This window comes from Lampetra fluviatilis, chromosome 5, assembly GCF_964198595.1.
Source record: "Lampetra fluviatilis chromosome 5, kcLamFluv1.1, whole genome shotgun sequence".
NCBI classification, from domain to species: Eukaryota; Metazoa; Chordata; class Hyperoartia; order Petromyzontiformes; family Petromyzontidae; genus Lampetra; species Lampetra fluviatilis.
This window is the reverse complement of record NC_136279.1, coordinates 4,529,236-4,541,513: the sequence shown is the minus strand read 5'-3', so window position 1 is coordinate 4,541,513 and position 12,278 is coordinate 4,529,236. Positions and strand designations below refer to the sequence as shown.

Sequence of the window (12,278 nt, the reverse complement as noted above, 5' to 3'; positions counted from 1 at the left end):
TCCGTGATCAAACCAACTTCCGAGGTGTAGAGCGTTCGCGATCTCCACCTGCGTAAGGGATACCATCATATTTACGCACGCTTAGCATTAACGCCGATTGTATATATGTATATATATATGTGTGTGTATATTTAGAGCGACGGGGAAACCTTGCACGCCACTTGGTTTCCATCGCGTTGTAGGTGCACGAAGTGATGACCACAAACGAACCACAGAAACCTTCGCTGAACTCGTCAAGGAGCAGAAACCATCTCGAGAACTCCGGTCAATCCTCGCAGCAGCGGCGGCGGCTTTTGGCTGCTGGCCATTGAACAAAGACCGTCATCGCATCGCGCGCTTTCAGATGCGCTTTTGCGGCCGTCTGGAACGCTCTTCTTTCCGATACTCGGAAGCCACTGCGAGCTAAGGCACTTTTACATCTGGATTGAAAACTCGTTTATTTAAGAACTGTTTTTGTGTTCAGTTTGTTGTCCTTCCACCGCACCTCCGCATAGCACGACTGGCTACGTACGATGCGAAAGAACTTCAAGATGCGTGCATACGGATGGTCAGGTCGCCTCTGAAAAAAAGAGCCAATGGCTCAATGGGCTTTGCCTGGTTCAATGAAAATTGTAGTTTAGTCTGGGTGGGTGTCCTTTTGATGGTGGGTTTTGCTGACTACTCAGCTCTCGGATAATGAGATGTGCAGGGCTTACAATTTGACGTTTTTTTTTACACATCTCAAGCCTGGGAGCAAAGGTGTGTAGCTTCTTCAAAAGCCGTGGTCACTCCAGGAATGAGCGTATTTAAAAAAACAAAAATGAAGATTACCGTATACTTCAAGAAGTTTTTTTTTTTACCAAAACATTTGTACCACTCCTATATTTGAGTGAGTTACGTTTTTATTTTGGGAGCGATAATTTTTAGTTTTTTTTATTTGTCATTTCTGGTGGGTCCCTCTCCCCCCCCCGCCCGCCCCGAAATGAAAATGATGTCAATTGTGCAGTTGACTTCACGTCAAGAGACGAGGGATCCGTGTGGACATCTCGCGCAGCAGCTCGTTAGACGACGGCCCACGGAAGCGGATATCACAGAGCTACATCCGAGATCCGTTCACGTGACCTCTGGCCGGCTCGGTAGAGGGCAGCACTTTCCCACCCCGCTCTGCCATATTGAGAGTGATATTCGTCACAGAACGACAAAAGTTAAATCGAATTTTCATCATCTAATTTCCAACAGCTGAAATATATCCAAATTAAGTGCAGAACCAAATTTGACTCGGCATTATTTTGTGTGCCTGTGCGGTCAGCGGTGGCTGTGTTGAGACCACTATCAATCAATCAATCATCAATCAATGTTCATTTGTTCCATGGAAAGCCAAATTTTAGCCAGTTACCCAGAGAGTTTCCACGGTAGATCCGTGGTAGGTCAGCACAGAACAAGAGCAATCACTCGCTCCAGCTGACAATCCAGTATTGAACACTGCGTTTGAACGCCGGATCCCAGGAGTGGCAGCTTCCCACGGTGAACTCTCAAGAGCCACCTGGCCACCTCAATGTTAATTTTGTTTCATAGCTAATCATTCCCGAACACGAGTTTCCTATGTATGTCGGTATGTATGTGTGTTACGCTTCTTTCGCCCCGTACGTAAGCCAACCGCGCTAATCGGAGGTGCAATCACTACCACTTTCGTAGCGATTCGCGTTGGCGTGATTGCAGTTTTCCTGGAAACCGCTGCATTGTATCTACGGATGGATGGGAAAGGCGATTTCCCAGACACAGCAATAAGCGGCAGCCTATGGGCACCGTTTAAATAAAACAACAACAGCAGCAGAAGGGCCAAATTACTGCTATAGCTCAGCTCTCCATCGCAAACTTTCCTCTGATCTTCATAATACCTTTGCCTGTTACTCCCTCCAATCCCCTACCCCCCCCCCCCCCTTTCATTTAAACAAAATTGAAGTGGTGAATGACACTTCCCCAGGCCACAGACTTAATTGTGGAGCTGTAACTCACTCTCCCGGGACCCGTATAAGCAGAGTCTTCACCGATCCAAGTCAACAAACCGAGAGTCAAGGCTGTTATTATCAAGGCAACCGAAGCAGAAGCTGCGGGGGAGAGGTCGGGAGAAGCACAGACGATGCCATCCGCCAGCGAGAGATTACATTTGACGTTTGCTTCTTTGACTTGGGGATTACGATGCGTCGTGTGATATTCAAAGCGTTCGCTGTGAGGCGCAGATGGAACCTGTGTGAATGGGATGTGTGTACGTGGACACGTGCGTGTGTGTGTCCGTGTATGATGTGTACGTCTGAGTGTTGTTGTGGGGAGCGATAGTGTAGCGGTTAGCTACACCAGTGACGATTATCTGAACCGGTCCCGGGCCTCCCCTAGGTCGACTCAGCCTCAAATGAGTACCTGGTGCGGTGTGTAAACATCGCCACTAGGGAGACAAAGGCGGTCGGGCGTGGTGCTGGCCACCCACCCCCTCGTGTGCCGTGCCGGCCTTCATAGGTGCTCGCTAACAGCACTTGCCCCTACAGTCTGTTAAGGCTATATGGGGGATCTTTGTCTTTGTGTACGTCTGAGTGGGAGCGGTAGCGCGATGCGATGCGAACAACCCAGGCGGTCCAAGTTCGACTCCTGCTCACGGCGACGAATATCTGAATCGGTCCCGGGTGCTCGCCTAGGTCGACTCAGCCTCAACGATGAGTGCCTGTTGCGATGTGGTAAACATCGGCACTGGGGAGACAAAGGCGGCCGAGCGTGGTACTGACCACCAACCGCCGTGTGCAACGCCGGCCTTCATAGGTGTTTACTAACAGCCCTTGCCCCAACAGTTTAAGTCAATGCGGGTGATCTTTGTCTTTGCGACCTGGCAGCAGTGACTCCGTGGCTCCTAACAGCACTTGCCCCGACAGTTTAAGTCAATGCGGGTGATCTTTGTCTTTGCGACCTGGCAGCAGTGACTCCGTGGCTCCTAACAGCACTTGCCCCGACAGTTTAAGTCAATGCGGGTGATCTTTGTCTTTGCGACCTGGCAGCAGTGACTCCGTGGCTCCTAACAGCACTTGCCCCGACAGTTTAAGTCAATGCGGGTGATCTTTGTCTTTGCGACCTGGCAGCAGTGACTCCGTGGCTCCTAACAGCACTTGCCCCGACAGTTTAAGTCAATGCGGGTGATCTTTGTCTTTGCGACCTGGCAGCAGTGACTCCGTGGCTCCTAACAGCACTTGCCCCGACAGTTTAAGTCAATGCGGGTGATCTTTGTCTTTGCGACCTGGCAGCAGTGACTCCGTGGCTCCTAACAGCACTTGCCCCGACAGTCTAAGTCAATGCGGGTGATCTTTGTCTTTGCGACCTGGCAGCAGTGACTCCGTGACTCCTAAGTCGTGGTAAGCAACGAATTCCATCTCGGGGCCTTACGGCCTCGGGTGGTGACGCTCTCCAGATGGATTGATTGGTCGAGAAACGAAACTCGTCTCCGTCTCCCTCTCGCGCGACTCTTCTGCCATCTCAAGAGGAGTTTATCGAAAGAGGCCGGTGGGGGGGAGGGTAGGGAATGTGGCGGTGGGTAGGGAGGGGGGTTCAATATGATGTCTCTTTAGGTGCCCCCCCTCCATCCCCCCCCCCCACACCACAACCCCCCAATGGGACGGCACCAGCACTTGCAGCCCCCTCTCGCAGTTGGTCTCTAATCGCCGCCGACGGGGTGATGATGTTATTCTTAGCGGCGGCCCAAGCGGGGGGGGGGCAGGGAGGAGATTGAGCAGCGATTGCCCACAGTTGCCCATTAAACATTCATGCGAGCGGCAATTACGAGCGAGCGAGCGAGGGAGCGAGAGAGGGAGGCGGACGGACGAACGCGAGTCGACCGAACCTCCGATCGTTTCACGCCCGGCGACGCACGGGTGCGAATGAGGTGCAAACACACCACGTACGCGTACATTGTGACCGACCCCGGAGTGACCACCATTCCCTTCTCCAACGAGGGACAACTCCCAAGGCACTGGATATCTGTGGACAAGGAGCCTTGTAGCTCATCGCATTCCTCCCGTCTATATGCTTATTCTGATATTTGTATTCGGATGTTGGAGTGTAGTACCGTACAACAGTTGATTTCGCTGCATTGCCGGTCACCACGTGTCTCCGGCAGTAGCCTCCACAGCAAACCCTTGCTTTGTGCGTGGTGGCCACGCATCCGACGACGGCTAAACCGTCTCAAATTTCCGATTTCGTCCGAGTCGCAAAAAAAAACCTCTCTCGCTCCCGTGTCGCTTCTCAGCAAAGTTTGTTTTCGTTTCTTTCCTCCCATCGCTTCTGTTCTAAGACGCAACGCGTGACTCCGCCTTACGCGATGAGCAGCACCTGCTGGCAGTGTGTAAACATCAGCACTGGGGGGTGGTGTGGGTGGGCGATGTTTTGTCTTTGCGTGTTCGTCGTGTCTGCGTGCCAAGTATGTGAGTCCTCCTGCAGAACCCCCCTTGCCAAAGGGACGCGTCGCGTGCGGTGCCTCGCCACGTGACGTGCCACATCGGCAACTTGGACATCCTGCGTTCGAGATGTCGCTCCACACATCTCGAAGGCGGTTTTCCGGGTGGAATATAACACGTGAAAAAAAATTGAGCACGCTTAAAAATGCATGTCCATTTTGGCTGCGACGATTACGACGCTTGAGTTTTCATATTTGTCTCACGTCGTGTGTCTCACATCCCATTGTCTATGTCCACCGAGCAGTAAACATCGGTGCGACACGGTTCGTCGATCAGCAGTTCGCGTAGTGCTTGCGGGTAAAGTGATTTGCACTCTCGCCTCTGGAGTGGGGCACTCAGGGCTGCACCTTTGCCTCTATTGTTTTGGTTTGCACCTCAAGAACCTGACTGGAAGCGCATGAACATCATGTACGCATAGCAGACGCGCGGCTCTGCAGTGGCCGACATGCAATGGGCGATGCACGCGCATTCACCGCGCATCGATTGATCGCGGGCAATGTCGAAAAATTCAGAGCGCGTTTCCTCCTCCACCACCACCACCACCACCGCCGCCGCCGCTTTCCCCGTTAAGTGCTCACGATGACATCACCCGCGGAGAACACGTTTTAGTGGCCGGTCGAGTAAAAGGTGAATTTTTTCATCCTCGAGAAGGATAACAAAAATAATTCACTTCTAGATTTGAAGCTTTCGTGACTGCAAAAATTCATATTCTTAGTGACTTTACCGAAAAAACCTAAGAATAAAATAATTCACGTTTTCGTCCACCGGTCGAGAAGGATTTAAAAAACAAAAACGAACTTCACGCTACCGTCATCCTGTGCACTATCGGTGGCGGAGTGTCAGGGAGACCGGGTAAACAGCGCCTAATGCGAAGCCTTCAAATCGCAAAGTCGCACACCATCATTATAAACGTCAGCGCACCCAAGAGGAGGGCCCCGCGTTAGGTAACATTTTCGCGGACCGAAGGAACGTGACGGGGGGGAGGGTCGCGAGCATTGGTGCAGCGCTGCCGCCGCTACCCTCAGTGGCGTGGTCACGACATTATCAGCTCAGGGGGTGCGGCAATCGGTCAGGTGGAGGCCCAAATATTATGATTTGTCTCGCACGGTCGCACCCTAGAGGCTCGTACGTATCGCGGGCTCCTCTGACCTTAACCACATCGGCGTTACGCTCACGGTCTCGAACATTTAACGCTATGGGGGGGGGGGGGCGTCTCCGTCTTTGAAGAAAATGCAAGCCACTACAGCTACGTATTACTTTCTTTGCAATACTGCGTTACTGCTGTAATTAAATTAAATCATTCTCATAAAAATTTCGTACCGCGTTTTAAAGAAGTGTTTTGTCCTATTGCACTGTTGTTGAAACCACATCTCATGGTTGTTGTCAAGGAGGCCTTAACGCGTAGCTTTGGCTACCAAGCCACCCCCTGCCCCCACGCCAGTTCCGCTGATGGCTGCTCCTGGTGGTTGTACCCGTGGCTATGCCCCAGGGCTTGCAGAGACGAGGCATCAGGACCAACTGCTTGTGATCTCGTGTGGGCCAATAAAGAGGCCACTATTCGAGATGCAGATTCCAAGTGATTTAGACATTTAGTTGCTTGGCTTGAAAGTTGGTGCGTTGCATATACACCCACCCGATCACTCATGCACTCATCCACCCACCCACCCACGAACTCACTGACTCACCCACGAATTCACGCACCCACTGCGTCCACATTTATATTTGGGGCAGTGTGAAGTTGCATGATTCATGGTTGCGTTGTTCGTAAGGTTGAGTCGCGCACAGGCGAGAGAGTATGCACGTGCACTCTCCACTTGTGCGCAGGGCATCTCTGCATCTTAGTCTCTGGCGTGTGTGTCTCTGCAGTTCGCTGGCCTCTCACTCGTGCTCGCTGTGACTCTGGCGCTGGGAGTGACGCGTGGAGACGGGACGTGCGCCATCACCAACCCCATCGCCTCGGGGTTCGCCTCCACCATCGCCGAGCTGGTGGGTCGCGTCCGGACACCCTCCTCCTCCTCATCCTCCTTAATTCTGCCACTCGCGTTATGACGTCATGATGCTGGCCTCGCCTACGGATGGAGCTGACCAATGGAGCTCTGCATATGAGTCTGTGTAATGTGTGTAAAGCGATATGGGGAGCGGTGGCGCAGTGGTTAGCGCGTTGCTCAAACCAATCCCGGCGACCCGACTTCGTCTGCGTCTGCCGCTCACGAGAAATTCAAGTGGCGACTATTTGAACCGATCCTGTGCCTCCCCTATGTCGACTCAGCCGATGGGTAAACATCAGCGTTTGTTTGCGTTATTATATTTGATAGGTTAAATTTAATTAGCAATATTTGGAACCCAATAACCGGAGTTCGATTCTCAGCCACAGCTAAAATGTCAGTGGCGAGCGAAATCCAATCCCAACCGCCTCTTTCACCAAACTGCACTGACCGGCGTGGTGAAGTATGGTGAAGCAACAGGGCACAACCGACACGGCATGGAGAGGCCTTCATCCGACGGTGGATCAACAAAAGGGCTGAAAATAATTATCATTCCGATGTACTAATTCATGGTCAACACTGCTGGGTGATTTTAACGTACAAACAAACCTGTGCATCAGAGCTTATCGTAGTGTTGGAAAGTTTTAAAAGCGATAATTATGCACGAAGACAAAACCGCACGTTCAGAATAAACACACGGCAAGCCAATTGCCGTGACTCAAAACTAAATTACAACCTGCATGGGGAAAGAATGTGTCGACAGGAACAACCCTCGGTCACGTAGATGCAATGTCTCGTGTTACTACGACGCGTGATTTAGATGCGTGCGCACGTTCGTGTGTGTGTGCGTGTGTGCGTGTGTGTGTGCGTGTGTGCGCGTGTGTGTGTGTGCGTGCGTGTGTGTGCGTGTGTGTGTGTGCGTGTGTGTGTGTGCGTGTGTGTGTGCGTGTGTGCGCGTGTGTGTGTGTGCGTGCGTGTGTGTGCGTGTGTGTGTGTGCGTGTGTGTGTGTGCGTGTGTGTGTGGGGAGCGGTAGTGTAGCGGTTAGCGCGCTGCGCTATGAACCCGGCGACACGAGTTCGATTCCCGCTTACGGCCAACACCAGTGACGATTATCTGAACCAGTCCCGGGCCTCCCCTAGGTCGACTCAGCCTCAAATGAGTACCTGTTGCGGTGTGTAAATATCGCCACTGGGGGAAACAAAGGCGGCCGGGCGTGGTGTTGGCCACCCACCCCCTCGTGCGCTTTACCGGTCTTTATAGGTGCTCGCTAACAGCATTTGCCCCAGCAGTCTGTTCAGGCTATACGGGGGATCTTTGTCTTTGATGGTGGATGGGGAGTGGTGGCACGGCGGTTAGCGCGCTGCGCTACGAACCACCCGGCGGACCCGAGTTCGATTCCCGCTCACAGCTAACATCGGTGACGACAATTACCTGAGCCGATAACACGGGTACCCGATGCCGCGTGTAAAGCATCGGCACTGGGAAGACGAAGGGCGGCTCGGGCGTGGTTTTCTGGCCACACCGAGGCACCGCGAACATCACTCGCTCCAACAGACCTGGAGAACGTCTGTACGGGGGCTGGGGTGGGGGAGGGGTCGTAAGAAAGAAACACGCATGTAGCATGCGTGCGTGTGTGCCGTGTGAATGGATGTGGATGCGAGGGGGGTTGACAGGAGTGTTTGCATAGGGGGAGCCTGTGTGTTCGTGAGTGTTAGTATACACGTGGTGAGAGTGTGTACATACACGAGCGAGTTTGGATGTGAAAGCTTTTGTGTTCAGAGCTGCTGTCTAGCATCACCATCATGCGGGGCAAATGCATTCCGACGCGTGCGTGCGTTTGTTTAAATCTCTGAATGTTGTTTTAAAAATCCAAGTGGAGGCATTTTGGAGGGCCGCGTTTTGCACGTTGCTATTTCTAAAAGTCTCCAAAATGTGTCATTGGGCAACTTTTACGAGGCCAGTCCATCGCGTGCTGCACGCTGATCTCTCGAGGACAGCGATGCTCTAAGTCTGTCGTTGCAAGTCTGGTTCCGGCTCCAGGATGAATCCCACACACGGCGCGTGGCCACCGGGTGGTGCTCTGCTAGCAGCACTTGCCCCAACGGCCTGTGAAGGCTACACCGGGGGGGGGATCTTTGTCTTTGGGGGAGCGAGCAGCTGAACCTGGCCATGCTGGCTGCACTCATTGGCACATGAACCTGACTCGTGCCTCCCCTAGGTCACCTCAACCTAAAATATTCATCAGCGTCGTCGTGCATAGAACAAATCAGCGGACGTAAACACGCCTCCCCCACGTACCTGTACCTCCACGTGAAATAAAAACTGAAAAGCACTTTCTTTCAGTATCCCATCCGCCAAACTGCATTCTGGCAGTGAATCTATTTTTCAGCTGGATCAACGTTGTTGTCACGTCAGCACTGTGGGGGAAGACAAAGGCGGCCGCGGCGTCATGCGTTGATGCTCAAACATCAAAATTGACAATTCTATAGAATGAATGGGACAAACTAAATATGATTTCTGTATTTGTTTAAAAAATAAATAAACAACAACAGCGATGACTTTCAGCCCTTTTGTTGATGCACTGCCGGAGGAAGACGTCCCCATTACGTGTCGGCTGTGCGTGTTGCCTGACCATACTTCACCACGCCGGTCAGCGCAGTTTGGGTGAAGCAGGCGGTGGGATTGGATGTCGCTCGCCACTGACATTTGAGCTGTGGCCGAGAATCCGACTCCGGTTTATGGGGTTCATGGCGCAGTCTGCGTTTTATTTGACGTCGTTGAGGCCCAGAAGGGGTTCAAATATTCGCCACTGTTATTGCTCGTCGGGTCACCGGATTCGTAGCGAAACGCGCTAACCGCTGCGCCACCGCTCCCGGTATCGCATTACCCACACCGGGGGTCTTTGTGTGCGTGAGTCGCTCCGCAGTGACGCCCCTGCCGTGTGTGTGTGGTGCCCGCGTGCGCAGAGCAACAACCTGCCTCGAGACTACGTGGTGACGGCGCTCTCCGTCCACCCCGGCGTCATGGAGAAGGTAGCGGAGATGGAGAGTGGAGTCGACCACGGCTCACCCGCCCCGCCGCCCCCCCACCGCCCCCCCGCTCCAGCCCGACTCAACCTCGACACGGTCACATACCCACCGCCTGTCCAACTTCAATTAAATTCGTGCTGAACACACACCTCAACCCCCTCTATGTAATCACATCATTACCGCATCACCATCACATCATTACCGCATCATCACCACATCGCCACCACCTCATTACCACATCATCACCGCATCGCCACCACATCATCACCTGCCCAACTTCGTTCCTCACCCCTACAGCCCTACTTAACCCCGACTCGCCACCTCTCAACCCCAACTCAAGTTCGTTACACGCCCCCTCCCCACCCATCCTCCCACCCCACCCCGCCCCGCCCCGCCCCCCGCCCTCCCACCCCACTGAGCCGACCCCTCCCCCCCCCTTGGAATCGCACGCTGATCTCCACGTGATCCGCAAACCCCCATCCTGTAAGGCTGTAGATTATGGGTGGGCAACAGCCATGGCCGCCGCCCCAATTTTTCTGCCCTCGGCTCCTCAGCGCGCGGGAATTGAGGAGTTGATCCGATCAGAGAGCACCCATCCCCTCGCAGCTCTCTCCCACCGCCCGCCCCACCACGGCGTTCCACCACGAACTAGAGGCCATGCACGTGGCCCATCGCGTGGGTCTCATCGTAGCAGCGATGACGGAGGGGCGGTGGCGGTGGCGGTGGTGGGTGTTGGGGTGGGGGTTCGCTGCCACCGCCTCTTTCCCGTCTACGCGGTGCCCCCTCGGTCGCAAGCCGCCCCAGGGGTGCTCGCGACCCGCCTCTGGGGTCACCGCGATCGCACGCGACGCGCGCCGTCCACCCTTGATTCGTATGGATCGCCTGGGCCGATGTCCGGGCTTAGGGAACGGGGGATAATGCGGCGGAGAGCAGGCTATTAGCAGCTTACGGGATTGCTTCACGAAGTTCCGCAAAAGGGAATTTCGCGGGGCTTGCCGTGCCGGGCTGCTTGGCCTCCCGCCCGCGCGCCGTGCGTCAAATGTCTGTGTGTCTGTCCGTCCGTTGCCTCCGTGCGTCAAATATCTGTGCGTCTGTCCGTCCGTTACATCCGTGCGTCAAATGTCTGTGTGTCTGTCCGTCCGTTGCCTCCGTGCGTCAAATGTCTGTGTGTCTGTTTGTCCGTTGCCTCCGTGCGTCAAGAGGATGTTCGTTGATACTTAAGGCCGACCCTTTTTTCACGTCTGCTCATTCGCTAATCTGGCCATCTGCCACATTATGAATGGGTCTGACCGTCTGTCCTCGTCTTGAATAATCTATCAGCCTATCCATCTGTCTGTCAGTACGTCCACCCGTCAGTATGTACAGTAGATTGTCCATCAAGCATGTCCATCCTTAACCGTATATGCCTCTTGGTGGACCAGTCTGTTCATCCGTCTATCGGACTCTCTATCCGCCACTGTCCGCTCATCCAAATATCGGTCTGTCAAACTTTTCGATCCACGCCTCATCTGTCCTCGCGTGCATCCACTCATTCATCACTCCGTTTCACTTGTCAGTCTATCCAACTGTCCATCCATTTGTCCGTCCTGTTTATCATCTTCCAAAGGCTCAGTCCAACTGCTCTCTCTCCAGCGACCCGGCCATATGCCCCAGTGTCCCAGCACACTCCGCATCCGTGGACTGTGGCTAATGAATTCTCATGTTCATCATCCCCGCCATCTACCCCCCCCCCCCCCCCCCCCCATATGCCACCCACCACCCCGTCCTCGGAACCTGCAGCCGAGCCAATGTCAATGTGTCTCCGGAGCTCTCCCAGAGCTCCCCTGGAGCTCCTTGTCCCCGCTGGATTTATTATTGCCCCCGACGTACCGCGTGTGAACGCAATGCATGCGCAACAATTGTAACGTCACGTGGATTTACATAACGGCTGCAGGCGCCCACACCACAGGACGCTACACGGGCATAGCCTCGTCACAAGCTCATGCCCAAGAACCACCAGTTGCCCACAAGACCCATGCAACAATATATACGACAACAACAACAACAACAAACAATCCTACAAGGGCCCCCCTTGAGAGTGCGTAATTTCAGCAGTAATTGGTTCGATGCACGCAAACTCTCTGGGCTGGTTTCGACATGCAGTGTCTCATCAGCAGAGCCAAGCTTGCTTGGGCCAGCGCTGGTGCACGGCCAGATTGTTCCAGGCAAGTACGACACGAGACAAATGGAAGGATGGTAGAGCCATGCAGTGATCTGCAGGATCAGCGAATCCGTGATTGGTCGAAATTCAGCGCTTCGATGTTATAAAATAATAATAATCACGCATTCCCCATTTGTCTCCTGTTTTGATGTCTCGTTTATATCGGTTCTGGTTTCCTCTGTCTCATTTGTACAGTCGTGCTTTTTTTTCATTTGCCCATTCATGGTAATACTTATTCTCTTTACTCGCTATGAAAACAATATAATGGTTTTGTTATTGGCCAATCAATCAATCATCCCAATGCTGAAAAATGACCGGCAAATTACTCAATTGGGATTACGCCCAGAAGCAACATCGCTCCCTCCTACTGCGAACAGTTGGCAGGACCCTCCTTAGAAAAGACGCAGTGAGGCTTTTCTGGCCAAACAAGCGACGTAATGATTATTTTAAAAAAATGATATAATCAAGATGCAGCTAGGGTTGTCACAGTATACCAGAAAGCGAAGCGAACAACCCCCGGGGAAATCCATGCAGCACTCGGGGGAGATCATACAAACTCGAGTCGGCAATAGAACCCAGGTATTCCTTGCT

At 53.3% G+C, this 12,278-nt stretch overlaps 1 protein-coding gene across 3 annotated transcripts in view; it reads left to right on the top strand.

The window, feature by feature from the left end:
• Positions 1–12,278, top strand: part of LOC144932449 (uncharacterized) — an 86,974-nt gene that overhangs the window by 54,692 nt on the left and 20,004 nt on the right. For 2 of the 3 annotated variants that reach the window (XM_078856517.1, XM_078856515.1), the window contains exons 2-3: positions 6,339–6,458; positions 9,425–9,583. In XM_078856517.1, coding sequence (XP_078712643.1) covers positions 6,339–6,458; positions 9,425–9,583 — 279 coding nt within the window. The remainder of the gene's footprint in view (positions 1–6,338; positions 6,459–9,424; positions 9,584–12,278) is intronic. The other variant, XM_078856516.1, reaches the window with a different exon arrangement.